The sequence below is a fragment of the Parasteatoda tepidariorum genome, chromosome 1 (genome assembly GCF_043381705.1).
Source record: "Parasteatoda tepidariorum isolate YZ-2023 chromosome 1, CAS_Ptep_4.0, whole genome shotgun sequence".
Lineage (NCBI taxonomy): Eukaryota > Metazoa > Arthropoda > Arachnida > Araneae > Theridiidae > Parasteatoda > Parasteatoda tepidariorum.
In genome coordinates, this window is record NC_092204.1 from 23,165,889 (window position 1) to 23,189,723 (window position 23,835).

The window sequence follows — 23,835 nt, forward strand, 5'->3', positions numbered from 1 at the left end:
AATCTTAAGTGCGTTTAAACGTGACGCTCTTAATTGTAAACAACCCATTTTCTTTTCGTTTATCTCAAACCTATTTCGATGACTTTGAAGCAGGCCCGAAGCATGCGCAAATGGGCAAAAGATCTTCGGATAAAGGAAATGGAAGATCCATACACAAAATGCAGTTTAGATAGCAAACTTATTTTTGACACAGGTTGCTTATGAGTTATGCGCACGCAAAATTTAAAAAAAAAATAATTGATATTTATTAAATACATTTCTTTTTCATTTCTTCTTCATGTGCAAGCATTTGTACATCTCAACAACTTTTAAACGTAAGTTGTTTACATATTTAATGTGTAATCTGGAATAATAGTGAAATTTTTTTCTACGTAAAAATAGTAGCATTGACGGATATTTAGAGAAAAAAAAAATAATCAAACTATAGTTAAAAACATGTTATCACAGTTAATAATTGTTAAATATATGCTATTTATATACTTTATTTCTAAACTATATTAACTATTAGTTGAATAACTAAATCTTAAAAAATATATATTAACCATTAACAAAAGTGAGAAAATGAATATTTTTTTCACTGCATACATATTTTGTCGAAAGGAACGTATTATAGATATATAATTCTAAAAACTTCAGTGTAAAAAGTATAAACTGTGTAAAAAGTATATCCATGACAAAAAAGATGCATGCAGCAATTCGTAATTTATTAATAAAACTTCCTTTCGAACTTTTTTAATTATTATTATTTTTATATATAACTTATTAATATATAACTTATTTTCGAATTTAACACATTTTTGATGGAATTAGTTAAAATTATGAACCTTCTCCATATTAAAATTTTTTAAAATGAGAGTTTTGAAGGTATGTATGTATGAAGGTTATATGTATTTTTAAATCATGATTTGAAATTTGAAATCAGTTAAGAGAAACATATACTTACCAGAAATTTGCTGATACTGAACAATACTTCCGGTAATATGACTGTTACCGTTATGAGTTACCTCCCACTGAAGGGTTACAGATCTGCTGGTGATGTTTAGTATTGTGATATTGTTAGGAGAATCAGGCCGACCTTTTGAAGCAAGAGATACATTGTTAGAAATACAAAATTTTGTGGATAGTATATATTATATCATTCTTTAAAAAAACAAGAAAAAACAATTGAGAAAATTACAGAGTATCAAATATTTTGTAATAAGGAGATTCCTGACAATTGTTTATCTCTTTAAAATAGTTTTCAAAAAGAAATTATCTCTATAAAGGGAACATTACTGCAATACAAAACGAGAAATGTCGGGTCAAAATTGCGTACTACATGGTGAGAAAAAATTACCTTAAAAACCTCTTGATTTCATCGTAGGATTTTCCCCTGTAGCGATGTAATCTGAAATCGAATCTGAAATCTGAAAGATTGGCTTTAACTACGCCAATAAATTAGTTCAGACGATTATCTAAGTTCAAATAGTGCCCGAGAAATAAAACTTCAATTTAAGATTTGTCTTATTTCGTCCTGGTAGATAAGGTGACATTTTTTCATATATTTTCTGTACTATTTAGTTTTTAAATGTGAAATGTGTTAAAATATGTGTATTTATAAAAATATGCATATTTTCTACTCATTCTACTTATATAATTCCTATGATATATTTTCATTAGCATATGTTTCATTATTTCTCTTCCATTATTCTACTGATTTTATTTTTTTTCAATTTCCTATAAAATAATTGTATGATGACCTGAGTCAACATGCAATGTCTTATAGAATTTAATGTATTGTTAAATGTTATATTGTTCTAAAACAAAACACTAGCTTTCCAACAATAAAAAAAAATTTTAAGCGCAAATGACATTATAAACGAATTTTAATATAACTTTTTTAATACGTACATTAAAGACTGCTATTTAAAATTCTGCTGTTAAACCTTTATGAAATGCCTCATAAATATTGCACGAGTACTTCAGATGATTTTAAGTGCGAGTATTTGAAAAAATGCAGTGCACTATATTAAATGGATATCATGATATATTGAAGAATGAAACTGAACGAACATCGAACAATAATAGACTAAATGAAAAAGATACTGAGACTAAGCTTTCTATCGTTAAATTTTATGTTGAATGTTTCCAATTAACATATATATTGACATAGTACTGGTTCGCTATCTTTTGCTCAGCCAAACTTTTCCACTTTGTACCATCATGCGAGAGTAAATATGACATACATATGAGACATAACAATACGATGCCTAAAATTTACCTTAAATATTACAATTAATGTGTAACTATGTCGAAGCTATATATATATANAGATGACGTAAGCCGAGTGCAGCGCCACTAATTTGCATATTGCAATTTTACTCAGCTACTCTTAGTGGACAACATATGCAAATTTTGCACGGTTTGGCTTACTTTTGAAAGAGTTATCGCTATTTTTGTGATTTTTCCTTAATTTATGATAACCAGTGTATAAAAGCAGGAGAGTTAAGTTTTATATTTTTACTACAACATTTAACATCATTCAAAAAATTGTAGTTTACTTTTAGCATGGAAAAGGAAATTTTTCTAAGCGTTTTGTAAAACGCTAGTTTCCAAACGAGGGAGATTTTGATCATACATTTGACACTTGAACGGAATTTTCAAATTTAGCTAGGAATTAAAATTAAATTTGAATATTCTATTAAAATTTTAAGAGTAGATTTTTACAGATTATTATGAAATTTATTTAGAAAAAAAAATTTAAAAGTTTCCATTTTTTGAGAAATAAATTACGATTTAACATTTTATTTTTAATTAAAAGCTGCAGTTTATTTGTTAAAATAGATAATTTTATATTCATTGAACTTAGAATTTTAGTTTTAAAGTCGAATGGGATAATAGTGTCGCGCACTATAAAACTTATAATATGCAATATTTTTTTTTTAAAAAAATGTAATATTTTAGCAAAATTATAAAGCTTAACTATCTAACTTATATATATATATATATATAGAAGAGAAATGTACTCTGATAAAACGACATATGAAATACACAGTTAGTGCTTTACACTATTCCCAAACATATTTCAACGATTTTATTTAATACCAAGCTTGAAGTACATATATAAAACAAGTTTTTTAAAACACATGCAAAGAAAATCTTTAGGAAAAAAAAACAGAGACATATTTTTATACTATTTTTTTTCTATAGATTCTGTAAGATTTTGTAACATTTCATGTTTATTAATTTAAAGGCAACAAAATGAATACTCTTTTGAACATTATTTGACCGCAAATTGATTTAACACGCGTACGTCATATATTTTCGAATTAATGTCTATAAATTTGATAAGAAATCTGAAAATAATTACTTGTAGCTTAAAGGATAATTTTAAATAAATTATGAATGAAGAAGAGAGGACAGTTGACACGAAATGCTTTATTTACAATTTAATCTATATTTTAAAACACAGATTCAATATCTGTCTTTACACTTTTAATTGAAAAAGCCACCAAAAAGAAAAAAGCCGCTTTAAGCATGTTTTCAATTTGAATATTTCTAGAACAATGTAAGGCTTAAATTATTTACTCTAAAACTAACAATGAACTAACTTCAAAAGACTGAAATAAAAGAGTCCCCCTAACTTAAATGTTAAAACTCTCTTGTCAGATAGCAAACATTCTCATTTTATTTTGTTCCATTACTACACAAATTCATTGCTAAATTATTCGTACAAAAATAAAATTTTAAGCGTGAAAAAATTTATATTTTAAAAATTAGTAATAAATAAAATTTTAATACGCTTAGTGCATAGATGCATAAAATATAGAATTTATATCTTTTTACTGTATTATATGTTTGGAACAAATGGGAAATAATATTTTAATAAGAAAATACATTTTGTTTATATATTTTTCATTGCTATAATTTTACATATCTGATCTGTTTTTTGTCGTAGAATTTTTTTATCTTATGAAAGAATAGAATTTGATACTGTCAGAACATTTGGAAAAAAATGTAACTATCTTAATTGTGCTGCATAATTTTTCCCAAACAACAATTTAGAGATTTTTGTTTCAAATTTTGATGAGACGTCTATCTGTATATGAAAACAGGGATATATTATTAAATAAGAATTTTTTTTTAATGTTTTGCTATTTCTTTAAAAACATTTGAGATTATGATTAATTATAAATCATTAATTTATTTATTTTTAAATATAAATGTAGTTACATACATGCACCACTTTTTTTAAAATTAAGAATCCTTTATTCGTTTTATTTTTTTTATATCGTGCAAGATATTTATTTATTTATGCGTGCAGATTTTTCACCAGAGGTTTTAAGTGATTCATGCATTTTAATACGTAACATTTTAAAAATTCACGAGGATTTTTTTTTATTTGCAGAGTACATAATTCTTACAATCGAAGCGAAACATAACATCTTATTTATTCAACTCAAACAGCCCTATAAACACATCAAGATTTTTTAAATGAGGAACTTTGTGTGTTAACTAAATTAAAGATAAGGAATTTACAAAATCAATTTCTTTCTATATTAAAGTTATACTTTTATAAAATCAGAATAGTATGATAGATGCATTTTCTCACCACTTTCAATTTATTTCATCAAACAGTTATACTTCGTTAGTTATAGTTTTATAAATTGCATTGTATTAAATAACGATTCGGCTTCAGCCTATACTCTTTAAGATGACAGCAGAAAAGGCAGACGGTTTTCATGGCCCACAGTTCATGACGTCATAGCTACTGCGCTAATCATATGTTAAGCCTTCTTTCCTGAGGTGTTGACGAAGCCCTCTCTTCATTGGTTTTTTTTCTTCTGTTTTTTGAATTTATCAACCAACATGACGACCCAAATGATGAGTGGGAAAATATATTCTTATTAATATTTAAAATTAGCGAACTTGTTGATATGTATTCTCTCCCCTGTTTTATAAAGAGGAAATCCGTAACATATTCATTCCTCTTGCTTATTCACAATTAAAATCTAAGTAGCCACTTATTGCTGAAATCCAATAGTAGTTTTTCAATAAACAAAATTTAAGTCCCTTGTCATTATTAAATATTGATAACAATTAATATTGATAATAACAAGAAATTTTATTTTTTAAATTTCTCTTATTTATCGAGTATTAAAATTTCATTTTGTGTTCACTACATACACTTATGGAATAACAATTCCATTGTACCATACCTATTGTATCCACTACATACAAATGTAAAATACTAATTTCATTTCACCTTACCTATTTATTTGTTGGTAATTTTTAATTTCTGGTGGTTAAGACTTACCAATTCAACTTTTAAAAATTTTATGACATATTGTGTAGCAATAAAGAATGCATTCAATCAACTTATTCATTCACTATTAGAATCAAATGAATCGTTCACTGCGAATTTTACTCAAACATAACTACTATTGAAATTTCAACTTCAATGGTACAAACTAATTTTTTCGTTAACAGTTTTTAAATGAGTCTTTGTAAGAGCTTGTGAACATATGTACTTTTTAATTAATGGAATTTTTTAAATTTTTTTTTTATAAACACCTCTTCAAAATGTTTAAAGAACTCACGATAATCTAATTCTTAACGGTAAAACGGTCAGTGGAAGGTCAAAGATGGTTAATTCATTCAACATGCAAGGATAATGGCTGATAAGCTTCTGAGCAAATTTTTGTTCGATGATTGAAATTAAATTTTAAATATTTAGGTAGGAAAACGCTGTAGATAGGTTAGTATCCAATTAGTAGATTCGATGGAACGATACTGACGAACTTTTTTTCTGATATAAAATATTAATTGGAAGAATTTTAAACATATTAAATGAGAGATTATACTTTTTCGTTAATTGGAGAAAAACTCAAGTTGCTGAAAAGAAAAACTAATTCATGTGAATAGAAAAAAAAGTTTCAAAAATGTTTTTTAATTAATGTGTATTTAGAGCACAAGTTTAAATTTAAAGTATAAAATAAAAAGTTAATAACTCGTTTTGACTAAAAATGTTATTTTCTACGATCTAAAAACGTACCAAAATGAAAGAAACTATTCAAAATGTAATAAGTAAATGAATAAATAAAAAATCCACAGAAGTACGATACTCATGAAAAAAAACCTGGAGTTTAATTTGAATAGTATGAATATTTAAAAGTTTTCTTTTTTGAAGTTGGAGTTATTTGTTTTCATTGATCAAATTTCAAATTAAAGAATTTGCAATGAAAAAAAATATTAATTATTGCTTTAACAAGTTGTTATCATTATTTTGCATATTTTTGCGATTCTTCAATTAAAGTTTTACGCTCACAAACTCCAGGAAAAAAGCAATTCTTATTTTTTTAATTTTTTTCGGTATTTAAAGAACATGAAATATTAATTTGCATCTTTTTTTGTTTTATTTATTTATTAAATGTGATATTTAAGCATATTTCATTGCCGCAGACCAAATTAATTTCTTTCACGCAATGGGAAGATATACATAAAGCATTGAATAAAAAACAGGATTTTCTTTTTCACTTTAGAAACCCTAAAAATGATTACGATCCACAAACTTTTCTCTTTTGTTTAATTTATTCAAAAGAACTGAATCACTTGAAACAGAGTTTTAATTGAAAGCTACAACCGCAGCATATCTTTTTATAAAAAGATAGTTTAGTATTTTAAGTCGTTAAGAAATATACGATTTAAAGTAAAATAGAATAATAACTTATACAAAGATTGTGCCAGAGGAAAAATTCAAATAAATGTACACGTTAAACACCGTTATATAAACCACACAGAATAAATTCAATTTTTTGAGCAATTCGAGTTTCAATGTATTTAACAATTAATTCGCAATTTAAATTTTTAAAAGAAATCTTCTTTGTTTAAAAGATATATGGTCTTAGATATGATACTTAGAGTCTTATATGAGACTAGGTGCCTTATGGGGCTATATATGACAAATTATTGCAATCTACTTCAATAATATTAATTTATCAAGTTAGAAATCTCCGAAATTATTTTTATCACAAAATAGAGTAAATAATTATATTTAAATGAATTTTGAATATATTTAAACCATAAAATGAATAAATCATGAACTACCTTACCTATTTTATTTCACTTTTTCTTATTAACTTTTATGAATGAAAATAAATCGAACATTTTTAATAGAAAATTGTTTTACTCTTCAAATCACATGTAAGTGTTTTTTTGCGAAGTTTAATTCTTGACTGTTTACCTACTTGGGTTTTTTAAGTGATTCATACTATCGACAAGTACATTTGAATTTATTAATTCATGGGAAGTATTTCTAAGGAATTGAGCAATTTTTCTGATTTGAGCAAACATATCACAATATCTCGAAAAACTGCGATATTTTGCCATTTATCTCGCAATGAACTCTCCAGGATGATATTACAGCCATGCTTAAAATTTTAGCAAAAAATGACCACCATCATTGTTTTACAATTTAGTTTAGATCTATAAAAACTTAAAACTCGATTAAGAAAATCAACAACTCCCATGTTTTAGTTACAGGAAGCAACTACTTCTGGCAGAGGAGAGTCAATTTTCTTTTTAGTTTCTTGGTACCAACGTTTTGTTTGTCCCATAGCTCCAAAATTTGAAGATAAGCTGACAATTTTATTGCATTTCATTTTACAACACTGATGTCCTTTGTCACGAGGCTGTCAGATGTCCATCTTTCCGTTTTCAGTAAATGTTAGACAAAACTCCTTTTCCGCATTTCCTAAAGCAATAATAGAGCGGTTTAAAAATCGTTAACATACACTTTATGCTTTCTTCAGTTCTCTACACATTCTATCAAATCCAAGACAACACTTGTTTCATGAGAAGTTTGTCGTCTGCTGTTGACTCCGTTCCCAGATAAACTTCTAAATTAATAGAATAACCTCGTGAAGAAGCAAGAGCCCACTATTTATACCTGAATATTATGGGCTTTCCCTGCATTTGGCGGAATTCCTGCTTATATAAGGCCTTATTTTTGAATCAATGCTAAAGATTCAGAAAATATGCCAATCTGCCGTAATTTTCGACAAAACATTTTCGTAAAACATCTCACTTTTGCTAGTTTGTCAGAAGTATTAATTAAATTACTATCACAGAAATGGAGATATTTTCTTATATTTCTAAATTTCTGCCTGTAGTATGGTATACTACATNAATTATTATCACAGAAATGGAGTTATTTTCTTATATTTCTAAATTTCTGCCTACAAATGGAATTTTGAATGGACGGTAGATTTAAATGCTCTGAATTGCTTCAATGTAAAGTGTTCTTGAAGTAAAGAGTGGAAGCCACAGAATAATAAAATTCCTATGAACACTTTTAAAGATTTTTCTTAAAATGAGAATGTTTTGTTATGATTTTGAGTTGCACAACTTAAAATTTCTGGATTGATAATATCCATGATATCAGAATCAAGATAAATTTTGACGAACTCGTAAGTTGTTTTATCTACAAATTCACTATGTATTTATTCTAAAACGGTAACTTTTTGTAGTACATTGGACATAATTCATCAGCTTTTACAAAATTATACAATCCTTTTTAAGTTTTTTTCTTCGTGTTTTTGTCCTATAGTTTTATTTGAATCGTTTTTTTTTAAATTTTTGTTTGCTTATCTCCAAGCAAATAATCTTCATCATTTGAAAAATTAAGGCAGTTTAAAATATAACTTTCGTCTTGGAAACATTAATTTCACTTCGTTTTAAACTTAGTTCTATTTCTCCTCAGATATCGAGCGGAACTATTTGATTAAAATAATCTTCATTAAAATCTTCTTCGTCGGCTATCTTACTAGGATCTGGTGACAAACAAGTAATGGTGCACTCATCGGCTGACAACCCATTCGAATCTAAAGTTTCCATATTATCCAATTGTACCAATAGTATCCAATGATTCTGGTACAGCCTATGCGATATTTTTGTTTTAAAATAAAAGTAATATGGTTTCTTTACTGAGATGGAGCCTTACTCACTAAGAGATTTGGTTAGAATTTTTCACAACATCGTTTAGAACATTCTACAGATAAAAGTGGAATGTGGGGAGAAGGCAAACAATGACTATATAACACCTGCAACTGGATCTTCAACCACAAAAGAGATGCACTCCATAATAAAAGGACAACTGACATCAACAGAAGCACTTTTATTAACATGAAAATGATTAGAATTTTTCTTCTACTTGTCAGAATAAGCTTATTCTACTGTTTCGCATTTTTGAAACATTTTAAACAAACTGTTCAACCCATTTAAAATATATTCTTGTTTTCTTGTTTTCCATGATGTAAAACAGAATTATTGTTTTTCATATGCAATATATTTTTAAAACTCTATCATTTCAGTAAATAATTTTTTTACTGAATTTTTTTCAATTCAAGTAAAAATAGTAGGTTTTACTAGGTCTAAGCAGGTAATAGTAGGTCTAAGCAATTTTAAACTAAATCTAACACGAATAGGTATTTTCAAAATCCAATCCAATGAAAAAAATAAATATGTGCTTCACTAGTAATTTTCTTAATTACTTGTGAAGAAAATAAATTTTTAATTAAACGTTCAAAAATGGGAGACTTGGCACTGAATGGGCCACATTGCATTCTAAACAAATTGTCCAAAGAAATTAAAGCTGTATGATATTAATTAATTGAAAAACTTCAATGACTTCTAAAATTTGCAGATAGAAATTAAAGTCGACACGTTTTCAAGCATTCAAAAGTAGGCGCCCGTTCTCAAGACTTGTCTGGCGTGAATGAGAGAAAACAAAAGTTATTTGAAGCATAAAACGTAAAGTTGCAAACGAATAAAGATTAAAAACAAAGCTAGAAAAATATGTTTTCATTCACTGTCAGCTACTGCGGTATTTAATAGATGTGTTTCTCTAATTTATTTTCCCATTTTTCGTTTACAGCTTTATATTTCAAATCATTCACGTCTGGCTAGTCTTGAAAAGAGGGGATTAATCTTGAACGCTTGAAAAGTGGACTATCATTTCCATCAGTATATTTTTGAAACCATTGAAAATTAAAATCAGGTAATAAATAAAATTTTGCTTGTTTTCAATTCATTACCTACATTGTTTTTGGAATTAATTAGAGTTTAGAATAGATGACGTGAGTGAATCAAAATTTAATTTGTTATGAACTTCATTCCCTCTTGAAATTTAAACTCAGATCCTGTTTGAAGGGAATAATCCTAGGAAACTGAAGAGAGAATTTACTGTCGATTTTTCGTTTAATTCATAAATTAAAAAATATGTATATGGAAATGTCGAAATGTTATCAAGCGTTCAAATATATGAGCCCATTCTTTCATAGTTTTGCGCTGCCTATGGTTCATAAACCTGCACAAATTCATTCTAAGTTCTTGCAGTATTTTCGTTATCAGTGATTCATAAACATCGACTTTGACATACATGTGCAGAAAGGAGGTGTAGAGGACCATAAGATTAAGAGTAAATCACATATCATTCACACAGTTATGACCTGCTTATAAACTGGAAATTTTCAAATCTGATTTCCAATCGTTTAGTAAAAAATACAATACCGAAAAGTAAATTTTGCCGCATAAATGGTTCTTATACCATGCTCACGATGAAACTTGAAATTTTTTTACACATTTACCGAAATATACTACAGATTATAAAATCCTACCTTATAGTTAATTTTACCAAAATCACTGCCAAAGCACATCAGTTAAATTTACTAAGATTTTTGGGGCTTCCTTTGATCCAGAAATTTTTTTAAAATTTATTTCAGTAGTTTTAATCATACTTTTTTTTTCTCAATTCTTAATACTAAATAAACCAAAGATTTTTTCGTCAATTGACCTTGACAATGAAACAACGTGATGATTAAAGTTGGAATTTGAGCATCATAGTCGAGTGAGAATGGACGCTTGCTAAAAATAAACCTACTTTGATGCTACGAGCGTCCCCTTCAGAATTTTCAGAGAACTTAATTACCCACCTTCGCATTATGAATGATGGTTATGAACCACTCTGCATTTTCTAATAAAGCATGTAATAATCAGCTTTGTAAAAATTTTATTATTATATTGACCTTGACCTTATATTGATTATTATATTGATCAATTGACCTTGATAATGAAACAACGTGATGATTAAAGTTAGAATTTAAGCATCATAGCCAAGTGAGAATGGACGCTTACTAAAAATAAACCTACTTCGATGCTACGAGCGTCCCCTTCAGAATATTCAGAGAACTTAATTACCCACCTTCGCATTATGAATGANTCTTAAGAGCCTCTTTTCCTTCCGACGAAACTCGACTGTCGAAGGAGTGGAAATGGGGAGGAAAAATAATTTTTTTCCTTTTTATTTAATTTTTCTAAATAAACTAAGGTGAACATCTATTTGATAACACCTGTCAAAACACGCGAATGAGATATCCAATCATAATTTTAAACTATGATGCACGTTTGGTATTTTAGATTCTCTCTTTATTTTTGATTTTCTAAAAAAATCTAACTAATATTTATACTAATAACGACATATACTAATAATATACCAGTAACGACAAAAAGGATTTTTTGAAAGAGAGTTTTGTATAAACATCTTCGATTTTGAGTAATTTACGTTTGAATTTTTTTAGTATCATTCAAATTGGTTTTAATTTATTCAAAATGAAATTTTTAAAGCACGTAGAAACAAATAATTGTTTAGTTTTAAATTACTTACTCCAAACCCTAAATCAACTATTTTTTAATGAGAAAAAATTATACAAGTCGTACAAATGATCAAGTACTATTTCTCCTAATTTAAAAGCAACTCTTATAAAATCAATCTTTTCTGAAAGATTGAATGACACTCTATCATAAAACATTTATTTCAAAATCTCAAAAAGGAAATGCAAATTTAAAATTTTGCCTTAATTTCAAGATGATGAGGAAGAAGATCTCTTAATAAACCTTATCATTCTAGATTGAATTTGACCGTCCGAGGACTGTAGATAAAGTGAGATATTAAATATTCTTTAAATCAAATTCATTTAATTTACACGAATAAACTACTTATAGTAAGTTACTGTATATTTCGATAAATGTAAAATGTAAGGTTGTCATCTAAACTGAACGGGTGATGCGGTCGGCCACCATTTTCAAAATGTCAATTTTCAGATTTTGTTATATATATATATATATATACATAATTTTACACAGAAATTAAATTAAGAATACCTCCTAAGATTGCCCTTTTAATTAATGATACTAATATTGTGACAATGGTGCCTATTTTAGTGATAAACTAAAGGTTATCTAATTTTATCATGCTTAAATTTATTTTTAAAAACAGAAAATGCATTTGTACTCAACATTATTGGGATTACTCGAGAAAATATATGATATTAATGGAATTTCTTATTTGCTAGAAAGACCTTATCCGTTCCTTACTTGTTTTCAAGCAAGGGTGTTCTTTGGATGATTCAACCTTTTCCAACAAATATTTTTATATTACTTTTTTCGCTTGATAAAATGTTTCAAATCTAAGAAAATATGAATTTTATGCTCAAAAATTAAATAATTAACTGCTGTTTTGAATTAGTTTCATACTTTGTAATAGTTTAAGTTAAATATTTTTTTTTTATGTTCTCGATCCGCATTTAATTTATTATTTACAGATTGAGATACACTCTAGGATATTTTTCATTTTATTTTAAGCCCGGCTTTAAACAGCCGACAAAATTGCGAGCATCTCATATTAAATACAATTAATTAAAGAACGCTGGTTTTAAAACTTATTCGTAAATTTAATTTTGAGAGACGATGATTGCCACAATATATTTTTTGATTCCTTTGTTATTTGTAAAGTTATTTGTTCTTACATTCATTGATGCATTGAATGATACTACATTGGTAACTGTTAGATAAATCAGATCAAATTTATTTACTTTAAATATTTGAAAAAAGTTTGATAAATAACTATGTCAAAATATGATAAATAAAAAATAAAAATGAAAGAAGCATTTTGCCAGTGTCATTAATTCAACTAAAATTACCAATTAAATGCTTTTGCATTTTTTAAATTTAATTTATATATCTGAAACATGTATTGTCACAATAAAAATTTTGATGCTTTTGTTACTTGAAAAATTATTTGGTTTTACTTAAATTAACGCAATGAATGTTATTACGTTGGTTACGTAAAACTAATAAACTAAGTTTAATCAGATCAAATTTATTTATTTTATATATTTGAAACAATTATTTGCCACGATATATATTTTGGTGCCTTTGTCCTTTAAGTTATTTGGTTTTACATTCATTAAAGCAATGAATGATATTACGTTGGTTACAGTAAAACTAGTAAACAGAATTTTATCAGATCAAATTTATTCACTTTAAATATTTGAAACAAGTTTGATAAATAACTACGGCAAAATATCATAAATAAGAATGCCTGGAGAATTTTAAATGTCATTAATTCAAGTAAAATTACCAATTTAATAATTTTGCCCATTTTGTTTTCTTAAGTTTTCTATAAAATTTTTTAAATATGGATGGGTCGTACTGTTTTCTAGGGAAAGAATGTTTGAATATTTTAACAATGATTGAAATATTTTCACCATGACTTTTTATATTGTTTTCTAACCCTGGATAAGAAAACTCATAAGCAAAAGAATTGTAGCTTATCATTGTTTTGCTATAAATGCTTCAAATGTATTATTTTCTAAGTGATTCTGTGCATTGAAATTTTCATAGTTGCATTTTATTAGATTGGAAATAAAACGAATTTTCATTTTTCTCTTTTAAAAGAGTTTCACTGTCATTCTAAAAATTTTCTTTTCAAAAGTTTATATGTGGTCTAAAAAAATCACTTTTTTCGTGTAAGCGAAAAAGAAACTTTAACAAATTGAACTGTAAATTGTGCAAGAAGGACAAAATTTAAAGTGATCTGTTATTATTAACAAACAAACTATGCTATTTTTTGTTTAAGTTTAAACTATTAGTTTTGCGCAGATTAAGTAATAATTTAGAGCTTCTTAGTTTTAATAATGCTCTTTATTTCAACTGAAAATTTCAGTTTAAACCTAGAATATTATGCCTTATTTTATTCTAATAACTTGACGTTGTTCCTTTGATGAGCTTGTGTAACAATAGAGTACCTAAAATTTAGTCCCCAAACATTGAAATTTTGAATCGCGAATTATAATGTTATCTACATTTAGATCTTCATTTTAAAAAAGTAACACGACTCATACAAAACCCAAGTAAAAGCATAATATTTCGATTTGTGAAGCTACTTGAAAAGAATAGAGAAATTTATTCAAATAGTTGGTGACCACAACAAACCAAACAGGTGGTGTTTAATGTTAGCATTGTTAAATGTTTCAAACAGACGATGACGTCTCCTAGCTACATTATAGCTCAAAATCATACACTATAGCTAAAGGTAAAAAAATTAAAATTGACTTACCTTCCACGTTTACTGATATCTATGAGAGATTTATCTTTTTGCCAAGTGATCACTATCGGAGCATGGCCTGATGCTATGCATCGAAGTGTGGTGTTAGATTCTTCGGTAACAGTTTTTGTCTGGAATGGTTCTTTAAAGGTAGGAGGAACTGGAAAAATTTTTGAAAAATCAAGTTTTTCTAGCAAACTGAAATTATAGTTACCTTTACAAAAATGTAAGGTATTTTTGAGGTTTATATGAGGTTGTTTCGGGGTGTCAAGGTTGATTTGAGGTGTATTCGAAATTGATTTCAGAAACAACGTGAAAACATCAACCTCCCAAGGTGTAAAGCTGTTTTATTCACACTTGAGGTTGGTGGAACTCTACTTTAGAGCAACCAGCTTAGGGACGTTGTTTTTGAGGTGTACGGATGATTTTTTCTACACTTCAAGCAAATACATAGATATGAGGTATGAATAATTTCAGCCGACCAGAACTAACATTATTTCTGAGTTATATCTGAGGTTAATTTTGTGAGGTGTAAATGAGGTTGAAATTGAGTTTATTTCTTAGGTTAGTTTTGGTGCAAAACATAACCTCTTTTTTGACAAAAGGTTTATTTTTTACAACTGTGAACCGCAAAATGACCTCAAAAATGCCTTATTTTGGTAAGGGTAGTTTATGAACTATATACGTTTTATTCACACTTGAGGTTGTTTTGAGGTTGATTGAAACCTACTTTAGAGCAACCAGCTTAGGGAGATTGTTTTTGAGGTGTACGGATGATTTTTTCTGCACTTCAAGCAAATACGTATATCTAGGAGGTATGAATAATTTCTCCCGATCTAAACTAACATTATTTCTGAGTTATATCTGAGGTTAATTTCGTGAGGTGTAAATGAGGTTGAAATTGAGTTTATTAATGAGGTTATTTTGGTGCAAAACATAATCTCAGTTTCTATTTAAGGTGTATTTCTTACAACTGTGAACCGCAAAATAACCTCAAAAACACTTTATTTTTTAGTAGTTTATAAACTACATATTGTTAGTTGTTGAAAAATAATCATATTTTAAATTGTTTCAGACAATGGAAAATTCCTAACCTAGGACAGTAAGTGTGATGATTTTACTCAATCCAGCTGCTATGCCGTTACTTGCTTGGCATAAATAGGATCCACCATCATTTTCTTCCACGTCAGATAGCACAAGCGTTCCATTGTTAAATCGATGTGCTCTTGGGTTAGAATGGACATAGGTAAAATCTCCCGTACTGCTATCTGTAAATAGAACAGGATTTAAATCTCGAGGATCTAATTAAAAATTGAATTTCATTATTGATATGCTCCCATATTTTCATATCATTGTAGTCGTTATTTTATTATTTTATTTACATTTCTTTAGTTGTAAAATAAACATTTTCGAAATGAAACTCTATCTATGAAAGTGAAGCAGAACGTTTGCCAATATGAAGTTGCAGGGCAATGAATAAACACAATAGGAACTTTTTTTCAAGCAAAGTTTCTTATATTGCAACGTAACTAGCATATTGTAGCAAAACAGAGCTCAGAGCAGATTTTCTTTAAATGTCTCAAGTTATTGCTAGATATCTTCATCGAGATAAGCACAATCTATATTTTTTCTCTCTGATTTTTCTTTTTAAAGGAGATATTTTTTAAAATTCCTTATTTCATAATTTATGGATTTGTGTAATAAGTTTTGAAATAAATTATAGAACTCACGCCGTATTTTCAGTTAGTTGTGATTCTACAATGTGACGGTAAATCAATGAATTTGATGTTCTCCAAAAGAGCAGAACTGAATTGACATTCGCTTTATAACTTTTGTGCAAAAATCAATCCTCTTTTCGATTCATACAATGATAAATCATATAATTAATAATTTAAGAACATTAATAATAATTAAATGATTTATTTAAAAACTTGTAATACATTTTAAAACATTGCTGTTCACAATTCAATATTAGAAAGCCCTCACAGGGTCAAATAGAACAATAACGTGTATGTAATTCGAACAGAGGACAAATGGTCCGATTATATATATTAAAAAACACTTAATACCAAAAACTTTTTTAACTGTTGTAGGACATAGATGTAGGACTATATCATATCCATGAATAATAATGGATAATCTATAATTAAAAGTAATTATGCCTAGGACTTCCTGATGCGACATGATCTTCTGGACTTGGTCTGGAGCTCTAGACCAAGGTGATAAGCAACGACAACAACATAATTAAAAGCAATCAGCATTTCTTTCACTCCATATAAAAACGCCGCTATAAAAAGGGTTTTGCCGCTAGTTATATTTCTTGATCATTTTAATTGCAGCCTTACTTCAAAAAAGATGAAAATATAGATTTTGAAGTTAAATTGTTGGACTTTAGTAGTCATTTTAAGAATGTCTAGGATTCTGCCTCGTAGATTAAAGAGCTAGTATTGACCATGAAAATTGTTTACGCTAATCAACACTGGCAATCCAAATCACGGATAGATATGTATTTAGTGTCTCGAAACGAGTCCCTCTCCGTCTCTCAATGTAAAATACACAGCAGTTACTTTGGGGATATTAGGGAAACAATACCTTCATATAATATTTTAATTGTATTGAAATGAAATTTTACGTTTTGATAGTCAAAGGAAATTTTTTAATTTGCTTTATGAGTTTATTCGTCAAACTACACAGCAATGGATATTTGGTTTGGCATGTATACTCATCAAACGGGCTTAACTGGTTAAAAGATATTTTTCAAAACTATTCTTTTATACTCTTAGAAATTAAACTGTTGATACATGGAATAAAATCATGCAGCAAGAGAAATGTAAATAAACACGAAAGATTGAAAACATGTACTTGTATTTCTTTGAGTGCAATCATTAGGCAATATTTAACTTACATAATTCAGCTCTTACAGTCACAAAAACAACTGTTTTAAAACCTTCTTTACCGCATGTTATACAAACTACTTTTTCCTTAATTAAAAAATGTATGTAACAACTAAAAACGAGTTGAGATTCTGGAAAAATATCCTTTGTAAAATGTAGAAATAACCAAAATTGGGAAGTTAACAGAATTATGAGAATAGAAAATATTTCCTGTTTTAAAAATTAAAAAAACAGCGCTAAATCGATTGAAAAAGTTACAAATAAGTAAGGGTTTTTATAGTTTATTTCGCAAAACTTTTATTTTATTTATCAATTGATAAAAGAGTACATTAATATTTTTTTTCATTCATTTAATGTAATTGCTTTATACCGACATGAACAAGCAGAAAAAATAAAAAGTAATATAAATAAATAAATTTTAACTGTTATTGGAAATTAGAACTTATGTAGAAAAGAAGGTTTTGGAAATTAAATATTTTGAAAAGCAAGTCGTTATTGAAATTACAAGGAAAAGTTTAAAAAAAAAACTTGAGCTTAATCCAGTTTTTAAACGAAGAAAATATTACTAAATTTTGCAAAGTAGTATTAAGTTTAAAAAGTTCAGTGGATTACAGTCTCGGCTTTTGCATTTTGTACCTTAATTATCTATCTGTTATTGGGAAACGAAAAGTTTTTTTTTTTAAATAAATATATCTGCATATAATTGTATATGCGTTCACAAGAATGTCTTCATCATTTTCTGCTATCGAAGAGTTTTGAATCTCATACTTGAAGAGATTACTTTCGTGTATCTAATTTGGATTGTGTATCTAATTTAATTAGTTTCAAATTAGAAGTGCGCTCGCCGTTTCAAACACTTTTTCAGTCCATCCCTTCTGCAAATTCGGATAATAATTGAAAAATGAAATTAAGAAAATATTTAAACACATTTTAGATTTGCATAATTAGAATTAGCGCTCTTGAAATGTTTCAATGCGGTGGAATTTAAAAAAATAGTTTGAAGTAAAACAGGTACTCAAAAGAAAAGTTACCTTTTAATTAGGATGACACAAGATAACTCATTAGGATAATTTTTGTTTTTAAATCAATCAGTTTCTCAAAATAAATTGTATTTTTCGCTGCATAACTACACTTAATTCTAAATTTTTGTTGAAATCTTCCATTTGCATTGGAATAAGTATGCTTAGAAAATTGTATTTAATGTCAAAATAATATGAACGTTATGCAATATTTGAATTTTTAAGCACTCAATTACTTTAAATTCAACTTCAGACATAACATTCTTTTAGATAAACGCTGTCACAAATATTTTTTAAGCTTGTATTTGTCCAAGTAAAGTACAAATTTTTTTAAAAAAATGCATCTCGTACTTAGAATTTTAGTGCAATCTTTATGAAAACGCTGTCACTTAAGTTCAGTTATTTTAATTAGCAACTCTAAAAATTAAAAATTAAAGAAATTCTTTTTTAAAACAATGTATAAGAATTAGTATAAATTTGGTTTATATTTTTCTTCTTCAGAATTAGTTGCAGTATAAAATTATAAACACGAAAAAACTAAAAATTAAAATTCCTTTGAAAACGAAATCTATTGAAACATGTAAAAAAATTTAAACACACATCTTAAAATATGATTCAAAGCAAAACAAATTTGAAAGCATATATTTTTATGCATATGTTAATAACGTTTATTACTTAAAAGGTATATTTAAAATAGGACTTAATGTGGATATATCTAGTTATAAGTTTTAATGGGTATGTAAATTAGTAAATAGCATTAAATATGTGAGTCAGTAAATGAATCTTTTATTAAGAGGGTTTTTTTTAAAAACTGTTTGCTAGCTTTAAATAAACTTACAGTGCGATGGAAAAAAGAAATTGTGGCATAGGCTTTATGAATTATTTAAGAGAATGTTGAATCTTTTGATTTTCAGTTATATGAAAAATTAGAAACAACGTTTTTTTTTAAAAAATTTTTTTTTTCCTTTAAGATTGTAGTGGAATATTTGTAAATTTAAAACAATATAAAAAATGGTGCAATGGCAAATAAAAATATTTTGAAAAATAATCGCTTACTTTTTTTTCAATACGCCTCAATGAGATGTCAAAAAATATGTTTCAGCATACATTACAATATATGATCTTGGTTTATGTTGTATATAATTACTCGGAAAAAAATGCATTGATAGAAAAAAACATTTTTTACCTGTTTGAAGTAATTTCTTCCAAATAATACTGGGAGTAGGGAATCCAACAGCTGCGCAATCAATCCATATTCGTTGACCGAGAACGACTGATACATTTCTTGGTTCAACTGTCCATTGTGGAGGAACTGGAATTATAAAATAAGACAAATTAAACAAGGCGAAATTTGAAAAATATTTTAAATTAGGACAATACTAACATGAATTGCATATTATTATGAAATGCATTAGATGAAAATTCTAAAATTCTTAAAATTACGTAAGAAGATATGAGAAATGAAAATAAGAGAATTGCTAAGGAGCTAAGAGCTCTCTAAAATACGAAGGAAAGCTCTTTCCGAATAGAGCTCTCTAGAGTGCTCTCTAAAACAAGAAGGAAAGCTCTCTCCGAGAAGAGCTCTCTAAGAGACGAAGGACAGCACTCTCCAAGTAGAGCTCTCTAAGAGAAGAAGGACAGCACTCTCTGAGTAGAGCTCTCTAAGAGAAAAAGGAAAGCTCTCTCCGAGTAGAGCTCTCTATGAGAAGATTGAAAGCTCTCTCCGAGTAGAGCTCTCTAAAGACATCTCTAAGAGAATGCTAAAAAGGAGTTTTAATCAACCTTTAGCATTAAAATGGGGTTAATTTGAAATCACATTGTAAAAAATACTTGATAAAACTGCTGTTAGAACTACTTGCATCCTTAGTACAGGTATATTTTACAACAAAATGTTTTTTTCAACATAAAATTTAAAGGGTAATTAATAATATAGTGAATCAGACTTTTGTTCTGTAAAATTTTAATGTAGAAATGATTTTTACGGTAAAAAATACTGGCACCCTTAGTATAGAAACATTTTACCGTAAAATCTATTTTAATGTAAAAGTTATAATGTAAATTATGCAGTAATATTTATTTAATTACCGTGATTCAGTAAACAATACTGTGAAAATTACGGTACATCAGACGTTTGTTCTGTAAAATTTTACAGTGAAAATAGTTTTTACGGTAAAAAGCACTGCCACCCAGAGTCCCGGTAGTATTATTGCTTTGGAAAAATTGAAATTAAAAGTATTTTCTATGGACTCTCAAATAAAAAACCCTTCAACAATTTTCTCCACTTGATAAGCTCCATACATTAAATACATTTCATTTAAACCAAATGTAAGGATGAAAAGCTTCCCATGAATCAAAGTAGGTACGCTATGTGTCTCAGATGAAACAATGACACCATATATTTTGAGAAGGACTACAAATACAGAAAAATCATTTGCTAGTATCAAGCTTGATGCTCAGTTTTCTATTTTAACTTTCAAAAAGATGAACATTTGAACATAGATCAGTTACAAACATTAGTTTCATATAATGATAATGTTTTAGATAATTTTGGGCTACTTTAAATATCTGTAATGTGATACAAATCAATTTTTACATTTATTGATTTTTTTATTACTATTATGATATCAAAAATTAATATTCTGTTTAGTTTTCTGTCCTCAATAATGTGAATACCAATATGCAGTCAATAATGCTCCATCTTAGAAATATTAGTAGATCATATTTTAAGTTAAATACTTTAAAGAATAAGTAGAATGAATAATGTGATGCGAATCAAGCATCAAACTGAAAAATTTAATTGATTTAATTTAAATGGTCAAATGTAAATTTTATTGATTTAATAATTGTAAATTTTATTCGTCACAATACAAAAATTACATAAATGAATTTTCCAGAAATAAATAAATTTTTCAATAAAAATAATGATTTAGCATTGCATTTTTTCATTAAAAAATGATCAAACTTCCCTTAGGAGTTTCCATGTCTTCTGGATTGTGTTTAAAATTACAAGGCTAAGGAGTTGATAATTAATGGTTGTGAATGCAAAAAAATTGACGACGGTTATATTAGAAAAATAAAATCATGAAATGGTTTAAAGAATAATTAACAAACAATAAGTTTTGCCCATCTGATTAATGAATTCTCATCACTGAAAATGTTACTGTTGAGAACATCACGGTATATATATAAAAAAAGAGTTCAAAGACATGGTTTTAAATAAAAGCTAAAGAAATTATATTTTTTCGCCGAGGTGTGCGCGTGTTTTTGCTCAATCTGTTAAAAAAATAGATATATTGGTTCCACTAATATTTATAGTTTTCAACTTTGTAGAAATAACTTCAGCATTTCAGGGTCAATCAAAAGAAATCGTAAATATAAAGTTTGCTTGCTACCTGAAAGACAGTTAACATGTATTGTTTTGAGAAAAAGAAAAAAAAATGCAAATTAATAAATTTTCCACCAGCAAATTAATAAATTTTCCAGCACCATACATATAAAATTATTTTTGCCTACATGAAAATTGCAATGCTTTTTTTAAAAATTTTATTTATGTTATTTTATTTTTAATTTTAATTTATTTTATGATTATATTTTTCCATATACACTATCTTGAACGAATCGTTAAATTGTCATCAGCCATTTATATGACTAACTTACCATTCACAATAAGTTGCATTGTTCTGTTGGTTGAGGAAGCGACATTTGTGGCAACGCATGTATACTGCCCTCTGTCACTTGAAACAACTTTTTTGAAAGTCACAATCGACGTATCCTCGAAAGTTTGCACCGTGGTGTCACCATGCGCAAGAAACGTCTGACCATTTTTTAACCAATGAAATCTCATGGGTGGGTCACCCTGGATAACAACGCACATCAATTTGTTTCTCGTTTCTTCATCTGCGGTGATACTTTCGCGAAAATAGTGAGGATCTATTACAGGGGGAACTGGAAAGAAATGTTTTTTTCATGAGAAACATCGTTCATAATGAAATGACATAGAAATGTATGAAGACCATGAGGGATAGAGAGATCTTATTAAAGAATAAGATCTAAAGAAAATTTTATAATTATCTATTTTGTAATAGGTGTGCAATACACAGATATTATTTTCTTATGAGTTTGAACTTATTGGCACTTTCACACAAGCTTTTTTAATCAATTGATATGGTATGGTTATAATTATTTTGTGATTTTCCTAAAATTAAGAATTCTGTTTCAAACTTTTTAGGAGGAGCAAATCTTTATAGCAAATAAATGAAATTTATGTGAATTGAGAGATTTAAAATATGATTCATGATCCTTTTGTGAACTCTAATATCTATTTTTTAATTGGGACTTGTGTGCAATTATTTTGAGAACTTTAATTATGCATTCTATAATAGGAAAGTTTATTTTTTGTTAAATTTCGTTACAGTACAGTAGTGACAATTTCAATAAAAAAATATAACTTCGCTGAATAAAACCAGAATATACGATACCTAAACCATTAATTTGACAAATTTTCCGTTCATATGGATAGAGAGATAAATGCTAAACGGAAATTCTGGTTTTCAAAATTATAGTCCTTACTACAGCATATTTAGTAAAAAAATACAAAGCTGAAAAGTAAATTTAACTGATTAAATTGTTTTTCTTGGCATGCTCTAAGATATCATGATAAAGTTGTCGAATTTTACCACATTTACCAAATTTTATCACGTATTATAATGCCATTTTCAATTGTAAATTTTTCCAAAATCGTTATCAATGAGCTTCGATAAGAACAACCGAGCTTTTGGAACTCTCATTGAGCCGGAAACTTGGTACATTTTAACTTAAGGCAGTTTTAACCATATTTATCTTTTCTCAGTGTTTAACATTCAGTACATTCATGACTCATTAATAAATATGAATTCTGCATAAAAATTATCACATATTAGAATAGCTAGTTAAATTGATACTGGTGGGTCAGAGAATAGATCATTCGACTTCCAAGAAGATGAACTGGGTTAGAATCCCAGGGCTGACAGATCGATACGAATTCCGCATCCGGTTTGAGCCGACAACAGTCTGTTGTAAAATATCCTAAGTGGTAGAAATATCCAAAGTAGTTCCTTTGACGTCAGGCTAGCCGTTGGAGGTTTCCGTGGTTTTCTTCTCCCAGTAACTCAAGCGTGGCTTAGCTCCATCAAAAAGATCTCCAGGAAGCAAAATTTTTCCCTATACTTGATCCAGGATTTTCATTGTCTTCTGGATTGGGCTCAAAATTACAATGCTACAGAGTTAAACATCAGTAGTCGTAAACCAAAAAAATTGAGTCGGCTGCTCAACGACGGTTATAAAATAAAATAAGATAGTAAAAAAGAAAAAAAAAATGCTTGTTTTCATTTTTCATATTTAAAGGGGTTCCAAACAAACCCTACTGCGTAGAATTAAGCGAACTATTTCTCAACAAGCTTTGCTATATCAGCTGTAAATAATATGTCGAAGCTATATATATATATATACAGTTAACATGTAT

At 27.8% G+C, this 23,835-nt stretch overlaps 1 protein-coding gene across 1 annotated transcript in view; it reads right to left on the reverse strand.

Annotated features, from left to right (window-relative positions):
- LOC107440526 (cell adhesion molecule Dscam1) overlaps window positions 1-23,835 on the reverse strand; it is a 191,873-nt gene that overhangs the window by 33,830 nt on the left and 134,208 nt on the right. The window contains exons 10-14 of the mRNA XM_043047307.2: window positions 21,993-22,280; window positions 19,522-19,647; window positions 15,517-15,690; window positions 14,433-14,582; window positions 944-1,075 (exon numbers count right to left, since the gene is read on the reverse strand). Of these exons, the coding sequence (XP_042903241.1) occupies window positions 944-1,075; window positions 14,433-14,582; window positions 15,517-15,690; window positions 19,522-19,647; window positions 21,993-22,280 (870 nt within the window). The remainder of the gene's footprint in view (window positions 1-943; window positions 1,076-14,432; window positions 14,583-15,516; window positions 15,691-19,521; window positions 19,648-21,992; window positions 22,281-23,835) is intronic.